Consider the following 9,835-nt stretch of genomic DNA (forward strand, 5'->3'; position numbering starts at 1 on the left):
TATAAACTGTGACAAATACAAAGAGGAACCCTTATGATAATGAGGCATAAAAGTACAATACCTGCAGTGGTCCTTGTGACTGCCTGAGGTAGGTGAGAATTCCAGTCTTGAATGTGTCTATTGCCAAGCCACCTTTGCTCAATTTAACTATGTTGAACTTTCTTTGGAGAACAATTATCCACAGCATCAATGGCCACCATCCAGCTCAATTATTTCTAATCGGTCTGAACACTATTAATGGTAAATAAATGGCATAATCAACAACATAAATAGTTTTACTTGTTTTAGGACAAAGTGGCCAGATCAACATTTGTATGGCAAGCATGATATCCAAAAAATTTTAAAACTCTTGAATTAGCTTATGAAGAAAATTACCAGAGATTGCTGCTTAACAATCAGTATTTGTGATGTGTACACAAGAATCTAGAGGTCATCTTGGTACATGTTACGTTTAACCCTATAATCAATCATCCAAATCATGGCACATGTAAACAGGTAGTCCTCTACAGACAAAAGCTACATTTCAAGAGCTCAATTTAAAGTCCAGCAGCTCTTGCCTAGGATCCAGCAGTGTGTTTGGCCTATGGCATACAGCACTGTGCAGGAAAAAAAAACATTCTATCAAGACAATTTGGTCTTTGTGCATGAAATAGTTTGTAATAAAAAATGTTTTTAATCTTTTCTTTGAAAAATGGCAATGAATACATGAAAGTTTATATCCCCTCCCACAGTTTGTTAACTTAAAAGTTTGTTTGTCAAGGACTACCTGCATTTTACAGAAATATTGGTAGGAATGTATATATAAACCATTTTAACTCCCCTTGTTTACATGTTTCCTCATCACTAAGGAGGATTTTTTAAGCTGGACTCGTCTGATATACAGTACTGCAATTATCTTTTTTTTTTTTTTTGCAGTTATGACACATCATTAACCCATGACTAAACCTTTTCCAAATATCTACACAACTCAGCCAATGACATAATTCCTTTTATGTCTTGTTGCTGGGTGGTAATTTCACAAAACCCTTGTTTATTTTAAATCTGACCACAACATTTTGACTAATAAATGCATCTCTTTTCTGGTGCAAAACAAGGCGATTTCTATAGATTTTTAATAAAAAACATTTTAAGAATGTTTCATTGCCTTTTTTATCTTACTAAGTACAGTGTACTGTACATACTTCACTGTCAGGGCAGTTGTCTCTGCATTAATGGCCGCTGAATTCCAGAAAAACAATGTATTTAGATGAATGTAGGTTCTCACAACAGCAATTACATACTTAGGATGAGGGTACCGTAACTGTAATAATATTTACTTTTCCTCATATTTTATGGTGTAATTTTAATAATTAGATATTCCCATTGGAAATATTTGGCTAATCAAAGAAGGGAAACCAGGAAACCACAGTCTTAAGGTATGGCTGATGAAGGGATGGCCAAAAAACAAAGGGGTGACAAATAAATGAAGTAAGCAAATATTTCTCTATGATTTACAACACCCAACCAAGGGCAGAATTGGTTGGGAAAGCCTTCCTGGTCAAGTAGAACTGAGAACCCTAAGATAGGTTGAGTTAGGATTATTCCACTATACAATTTACATCCCCCTAAATCATGTTTAGTTACGGCTTCCCAGGTAGAATGAAACTCCTCACGATACAATACCCTAAATTAGTTAGGATTCATGTGAATATTTCACTACAGTACTTCCCTAATGCCCAAATACCAAATAACCCTGTTCTCCCCCCTGGTTGCAATTATAATTTGTTGGGGGAGGAAGGGGGGGGGATTCAAAAGGAACAACCAATGAAGTTATAATTCCTAAAATCAAATTAACATTTTAAAACCTAAAACTTGCCAACAGTTTTGAAGTTTCATTATACATAACACAAATCTTCCCATAATCTAACAGTAAAGGTAGCAAAAATAATGTGCCTTTGAAATGGGTCCCTTGCTCTCCCTATTTTGTGTTGTTATAATTGCTCAAGGATATTTTCTCTATGGTACCTTATGTTTGGTTAAATTCTTTACTATTCTCTCAAAAAAGTTCTGTAAATAATGAGATGTTAAGATATTAATTCTTCTTTATCTTCCTAATGTGGCTGCTGCATAATAAAGATGTTCCTCATGTTGTTGTATGCTGGGCAATACAGAAAATGCTCAAAGTTGACAGTTACCTGTTCACTGTTTCTTTTTATTTTGTCCTGTTGTTTAGCTCTTAGTGTGTTCAATCCATAATGATTAACAGATGCATTATAGTTTTATTGGAACTAGCATACCTCTTCCATAATCTTCCTAATAATTTTCAAACCTGACTTTTCATTTACTTCTTTTTCCCTGCTTTCATGTCCAAACCATCCCTTTTTGTTTTTATTTCCTTTAATTCATTAAAAGTAGCACAAAATTCAACTCTTGTAAACTCTTCAATTTGCAAAATCCAGTGTTTCTTGTTTTTGAACTGATATAAGGTTACTATTGAGGAATGCTTCTGAGAGAGTACAGTGATTTGCTTTCCATATCAATAAAGTGACTGGATACTCTTCTTTTTGTACTGGTATAAGATTACTATTGAGGGAATGCTTCAGAATGAGTAGCCATTTGTTTATCATATCCATCAAGTGCCTGGGTGAAGCTCATATTTCAGATTGAAGCATGCTGTGTGCCCTGATGCTTGCAATATTGTTCTGCAGTCAATATTATCTATTTTTTGCAATTCAGTCATTTCATTTTTGCTAAGCTGCATCAACACCATAACATACATGAACATTTGCATTAGTAGTCCCTTTCAAAACAATCTCCCTACCATCAACCTGCTTCAAATTTTACTTCTGATAGCAATGTTTGCCAACAGTTTTGCCTTGATCTGAGTCCTTTTCAGGTGTTCTCTCAGCAATCTTTTGAGTTATTATTTGTAAACCCTAAGTATCTTATCTGCTTTACTAGTTTTATTTCTTCAATGTATTGCACTACTACATCTTCTATGTCATCTATAAGGTACCAATCACAGACTACATATTGATAAAAAGTATTACTTTTATGCCACTTTCACTAGCCTTTCTCATTTGTCCTCTATCTCTTCAATGATCAGGACATTCTGTAAATTAGCATTATGATGATTTGGCTGACCCATTACAGCCTTGCCCCATGCCATTTGTTATATTTTCCATTTGTTCTCTATTAATGATACAGTATATTACAATAGTTATACTGTATATATCTTTGCAACAGCATTTATAACCCCTACATGTAGTCTATATTTTGACATGACTCATGTTTTATTTGAAAAACTGCTATACTACAAATAAGGGGTCTTTCTTCTATATATGTCTCTTGTATACAATGTTCTAGTACCATATGTACAAATTATTAATCCCAGTTCCTTGCCCAGTGAAACCTGACTGTAGCTTGCAAGCTTTCCTAAATCATATTTCTGATATGCATTTCTATTTTCGACCTAAAATCCTATACAGTGGGATATCGATTCGGTTGTGAAGGTTGTTTTCAGATTTCTAACTGCTGTTCTTCATAATCCTACCCTTTATTTGCCTATACTATGTAAAGAAATTCTGCCCAATAAGTTTTAATTACGGGGCTCTAGTTGAATAACTCATATGATATTGGCTTTACTGGTGCTCTAATTTGTTTTCATTTTCTCTCCTTGGTTTTTCATGTCTTCTTAAGTTACAGCAATTTCTTCCTTGGGTTTAATTTCCAATAATGTAATTACTGCATGCTAAATGAAGTTAGGAGATTACAGATAATTACAATGTGTAAGGAGAGCAAACGAAGAAGAGAGGGATTAGCCTAAGAGGACCATGCTTAGGAGGAAAAAAATGTTGAAGGAACGGTCTTGGATTATGAAGCTGATAAAAAAAAAAGCATGACAGCAAAACAATAGCCATAGTGGGACAATTGAGGAGACATAAGATTAAAGGAGACATAAGATTCAGATCTCAGCCATCCTTTGAATAGGCCTAGCTGGTAAGTTACCATATAGGCCTAAATTAGTAACATATACATATACTTCACAGTACAAAGGACTATCACTGCCATAACTATAGGAATGGATAGTCCCAGAATGACAGCTTTACGTATAGTATCCTGCACAAAGAAAAGAAAATAGAACATCCTGAATAAGCTGAAAACGGATGGCCAGATCAATGGTGTCTGAGAAAGTAACAAATTGATGAATGAACTGTAGCAGTTTGCATGCAAAGTAGCCTTGGGTATCTGAAGATGTTCAGGCTACACTTGGCTAGGACTAAACATCAGCATCCGTAGGTAGCCCATACACTAAGGCGGGCTGCTCATTACTGGTATTAAGGCTATTTAGCCTATTTAGACATGCCAAAAACATTCCTTGTATGCGTGATGGGTAGACTGATGAGGTGACCTCATCTCTTTAAGAATTTAGTTCTGCCTAACCAGTTGGCTAAACAAATACCGACCTCGCTAAGCTTCATTAGGCCCAGCTTACATACCAGGAGACCGGAATAGAAATTATCTTCCCACACAAAGGCCTGGGTTAGGCTAGCAGAGAATGACTAGAAGGGGGTTAGTCCACAGACTAGCCTAACCTAGGTAGCCTAGTTAGCCACGCAAGGTAGTCCTCAAATAACCAGTAACCAGGCTGTGTCATGGCTGAAATAGTCAACTAAAAGTCTCAAACCCATCAATTCGCTCTTGGGAAAGCAGGCTATAGCCTGTACCTAAAATACGAGTATGAGAGAGAGAGAGAGAGAGAGAGAGAGAGAGAGAGAGAGAGAGAGAGAGAGAGAGAGAGAGAGAGAGAGAGAGAGATATTTTTCTTTTGGAAAACTTGGCCTATATAGCCTGTACCTACTCTATGAGAGAATATAATCGCAGCAGGATGGGATAGGTAAAAACTGAAGCCTTATTTGGGTGTTGATGCGTATGCTGAGAGAGAGAGAGAGAGAGAGAGAGAGAGAGAGAGAGAGAGAGAGAGAGAGAGAGAGAGAGAGAGAGTCTACTAGGACTGGGCCTAGTCTCAACTCCATCAATTTGCACACCCTTCGCTTTTGGGAAAGTATAGCCTGTAATAAACTTTGAGAGAGAGAGAGAGAGAGAGAGAGAGAGAGAGAGAGAGAGAGAGAGAGACTCACCTGTGATTGTTGTACATCCCGTCGTCTCCTTTCCCAGAAGGCCAAATCGCTGGGGACTTCTCCTTCAGCGAGAAAGGGCACCAAAAAAAGTCACAAAGTCTAGCCCCACGAGGAAGAGGGGGTTCCCATGGCCCTCGGACGCTCCCTCGGAAGATTCCCCGCTGGAGTATTTCACTTCAGTTTCACTTCACACAGATGACATTTGGCGTGAAGTGATGATGATGATGAAAGAAGTGGCACCACAACAACACTTCTCTCTCCTTTTCACTTCACCAGTAACATGGCTAGAAATCTCATCAGTACGCGAAACCACAGCGAAACAACACCGCCACGTCTATGAACCACACAAAATGTCGGCCGACAGTTAAATGGTCTAAATAACAATCATCAAACTGGCTCGAATGTGCTTTTAAGATTTTCGTCAATGTTTGTCCTCCGCCATTCTTACTAGTTGCTTCGAGGCGCAGCAACGAATATTCCTCCGCGCGCACCCCCTTCAGGGGATCGAGAGGGTTGCTCGGAACTGCGGTTCGAACACCAAGGCAGAATTCCGTAACGCTTAATATATGTGGCTCAATTTCAAACTTCTTTCCATCACATCTTATTTTTATGATAAATACGTGCTTCTAAAATCACCTAAAATCTATATTATAGTTAACCAACATTCCACTCAACGAACAGGTTCTGTTCCGAACTCTCCAAGGTTCGAAATTAAATGTTCGAAATTCCTCCTCTTCCCGTAGCCCTACCACAAGTAACCTTCGGTATAATAATTGTAAATTTACCTATCTCATCATATATTATGATGTATTCAATCATACTCTTTGTTTCCAGGTTGTGCCACGATTACTATAACTCTCAAACATTAACCTACATCAAACCATTTGTTACAACTGAATAGGGAATCCGCATCAACATGTATGTCTGATTAGAAAGGAGTCTTTCACCTTCTATTAGTCAGAGTGACTAAATGAATATTCGTCATTATTACAAATGAACAATTCAAGAGTCAAATTCTTCACGAAAATACCTATAAATCATGCATTCACTGCGTATATGCAAGGAAGTCATCTTGCATAATCAAATGCTTCTTCAGTAATGCATGCAGCTTATACATAACATACAGCGTAATTTGTTCTGTTAAATAAAAGCAATTTTAAACACAAAATGCACATTGACATGAAAAAGAAGAATCAATAAGACTAAACTGTCAAAAGAACTAGTTTTGTACGCGCTTTGTTGTGTGACGTCACTACTTTGGCAGTCTGCCAGAACAAACGGAATAACCAGACACATTAAAAATATTACGCGCTACGTTTGAGTTTACATGTTACACTTCACATCTAAACATCCTATTGAAGAAATAACTACAGCAACTCGATCATCCTGAATCACATGATTATTAAGAATCCTATTTAGAGCAATGTTGGTACAGTCATCTTTAAAGATAAATTAGAATACAGGTGTATTCCCGAGTAGCACCAGCGTGAAGTTTAAAAAGAATATGAAGAATCTTAGTTCTAGCCCGCTTACTCGATAAAATAAACAGCGGGCAGCGTAAGTAACCAACAGTAAGTTATAATAAAAAGCTGGATTTTCAGTATTCTCCAGTACACCAAGCTTTTTGCAGCAAAATCTTAGAATTCCTTTATCATATTTTATGTTGTTATGCAACTGGAAATTTGCCTTATACAGAACGATTTGACTCCGATATTTTTTTAGAAGGGCAATCAGATATATTAATTATAGTATACAAAAAATAAGCAATATTTACAGCGTTTCTGTAGCACTATCAAACATAGTACCTGAAACTTTTTCAACGACAACCCGGAATTACGTAAGTATGATTAAAGAGTTCAGATGACATAATGCGCTTCTTGAGTGGGTGCCCAGTGTATAAACGCAACTTCCAAACATGACTTTTGCATAAATAATAATGACAGAAAGTTGTTGGAGGTATTTGAATCTGCTCAGCCTCAAGGTGCAAATCTGGACGGTCAGTTCCTTGAGTAAACAGACCGCCACAGACGACCAATTAGAGAAAGCGTTCATCTCGCAAACTGAGGTCCAAATAAAATTAGTCACAAAAATACAATATTTTTCTTTTACTAGTTACAATGAGATTATGATACATTGTTTAAGGAGGTGTTGCAAATCTTGCGAATTGCTAAAGATGATGGACCATAATCTGCATTATTTTGCATAGTTCAAACATTACTTCCAGCATTAAATTCTTTTTGACCTTTGACCAATAAGTACAAGATTGACCTTGGTCTCACAATAAACATCTACACTAAATATGAAGTCTCTGCCTCTTATTATGCAAAAGTTATACCCAAGGATAAAAAAATTACAAATAACCCCCAGTCCGAGCCTGGTTTATAGATACCAAATACAGACTGAAGACAGAAAATTATTTCAAGAGGTATAGACTGGAAAGTTTAGGTTTGTGTCAATCGTGGTGCAGATAAATGGCAAAACATAATAGATGTCAGTGTATGGATATACTGTATTTGATATAAGGAACTGACAGAGGAGTGGGCAAAATATTAGCGGCAAATGTAGAAAAGGCACTGCCTGACTGGAGAGCAGTGTGCAGCAGATTACTGGTTGCAAGAATTAAATCAAAGCAGTACTATATGAGTATTATATTGTGTTGATTACCAAAAATTAATCCTTTGAAGAAATAAAACATGAATTTTATACAGAACTGTAGAAAGATATATGAGAACTGCTGTTGGGGATGAAATATAAAATTATTAAAGACAATGAAGCAATGAAGTATGTAATGGGACACGAAGGTCTGAGAGAGGCTGCAGGTGAAAATTGGGCTCAGTTTATTAGTTTATGTGGCAGTCATGGAAACGAAATACATCACACAGTCGTTAATTGAAAGAGAAAAGGAACACAGGAATGTTAGGAGCTACAGAAGAGTAATTTCAGCAGTGATCACCAATTTATAATTGCCATGTTAAAACTGAAATTAAAAGCGTGCCACAAAAAAGTTCACAGAGTATCTAGGTTTGATACAAAAAAAAAGTTTCCTGAAATGATCAATGGATAACAACTACCTGATAAAAAGTACTTGAACTTGGGGTAACAAGACGGAAACCTTGGATATCAGATGACGTCTAGGATACAATAAAGGACCAAGAAAAGCAAGCGGTATGTAATCAAATCTAGATATTGATGTTAAACTTGTCACAAAAAGAAAGATAAAAGAGAATACATGGAAAAACAGGCTGACAAAACCTTGTATTCACGGAGTGGCATAGGTGTTAAGGCAATCCACGTAATTGTTAATGAAATACAATTGGGTGCAAGTGTGTTCAACAATACAGTACACTTGAGTTTAGTTCCATTCTGGATCTATTTTAGCCCTGATGATAGCCGTATATGAATAGCTGGTACACATGGCAGAAGAAAATAAAATTAAATAATCCAGCAAGATTTTGTCTTTTTCCTCAGATAGGAAGAGATCTTGAAAATTGGAGAAGCACAGCATTGTCTTAAAATAGTAGACATCACATGTGTACCAGCATTCAATAATATTTGTTTCTCAATATCCAAAGTTATTTTATCTTTCTCTGGAGGGACAGAGTTCCTTATAAGATGATAAAGCATCAATGCCTGGCAAGGGAAAAGTAGAGAAGAACATATAATAATGAAAATAGACTTAAATTTATGCAGGTATACTGAATGACTATAAATACAATCCCAGAAATGAATTTTCTTTATGCATAAGGTAAGATCTGCTCTATTTTGAGATAACATTTCTTTAATAAAAAAAACATTCGTACACTGAGTAACAGCAGTTTAGGTTTGCTAGTGCAGGTGCATAAACAAAAGCAGATTCATTTATCGCAGAAGTATACAGCTGATGAAGCTATTACAGTTGATTAATCTTTTACATACGTATACAACAAACAGTTAATTAACCCAAGAAGTTCATAGTTTCAGTAGTTGCAGGATGGAAAAATAGATAAGCTTTGGAAAGATATCACATGCACAATCTCACTCACACACACACACACACACATATATATATATATATATATATATATATATATATATATATATATATATATATATATATATATATATATATATATATTTATATGTATACTACTATATATATGTGTGTGTGTGCGTTCATGCATAACATGTAGGTATATTATGGAATAAGAAAATAAAAGAAAATGGAGGGGAAAAATAGTTTCCTGCAATCAAACCAAAATGACTACGAACATGGCTGTCATTAGCTACGTTGCCAAATTCTTCCCGATTTACAATCCGACTACAGTTATTCTGCAGCCGTCAATTCAGGTTTTTTTTTTTTTTTAATCCGGTCATAAAATCTTACTTATCTCTCCCACGGGCTGTGCAGAAGAAAGAGACCGTTCCGGGATAAGGCCGACTTATTTTGCAACCTACCATCACTTGAGGAGCCAATAACAGTATTTTTTTCCCCATCGCATTGTATCATTTATTTTCATCAGTGAGTCTGGGTTAGGTATTATAGATTGTGCATTTGTGTAAAGTTGACGGAATCGGATGGCAAACTGATGAATGTAATGCTGAGAAGAGGAGTGGCTGGAGATATACCTGATCATTATTAAGATGCTGAGAAAGGTGACGTGGAATTGACACCTTCCATGGAAGGTGTGAAAATGTGTCTGTAAAGTAATTAACGGAAAAGAGAAGAACATACAAGT

General features: G+C 36.2%; 1 protein-coding gene across 7 annotated transcripts in view; it reads right to left on the reverse strand.

Annotated features, from left to right (window-relative positions):
* Positions 1-5,645, reverse strand: part of LOC136850668 (AF4/FMR2 family member 4-like) — a 231,403-nt gene extending 225,758 nt beyond the window's left edge. For 2 of the 7 annotated variants that reach the window (XM_067124449.1, XM_067124445.1), the window contains exon 1: positions 5,121-5,645. In XM_067124449.1, coding sequence (XP_066980550.1) covers positions 5,121-5,137 — 17 coding nt within the window. In that variant the 5' untranslated portion in view covers positions 5,138-5,645. The remainder of the gene's footprint in view (positions 1-5,120) is intronic. The other 5 variants (XM_067124448.1, XM_067124439.1, XM_067124442.1 and 2 more) reach the window with 4 other exon arrangements.
* Between the last annotated feature and the right edge of the window lie 4,190 nt (positions 5,646-9,835).

Source organism: Macrobrachium rosenbergii, chromosome 22, assembly GCF_040412425.1.
Source record: "Macrobrachium rosenbergii isolate ZJJX-2024 chromosome 22, ASM4041242v1, whole genome shotgun sequence".
NCBI classification, from domain to species: Eukaryota; Metazoa; Arthropoda; class Malacostraca; order Decapoda; family Palaemonidae; genus Macrobrachium; species Macrobrachium rosenbergii.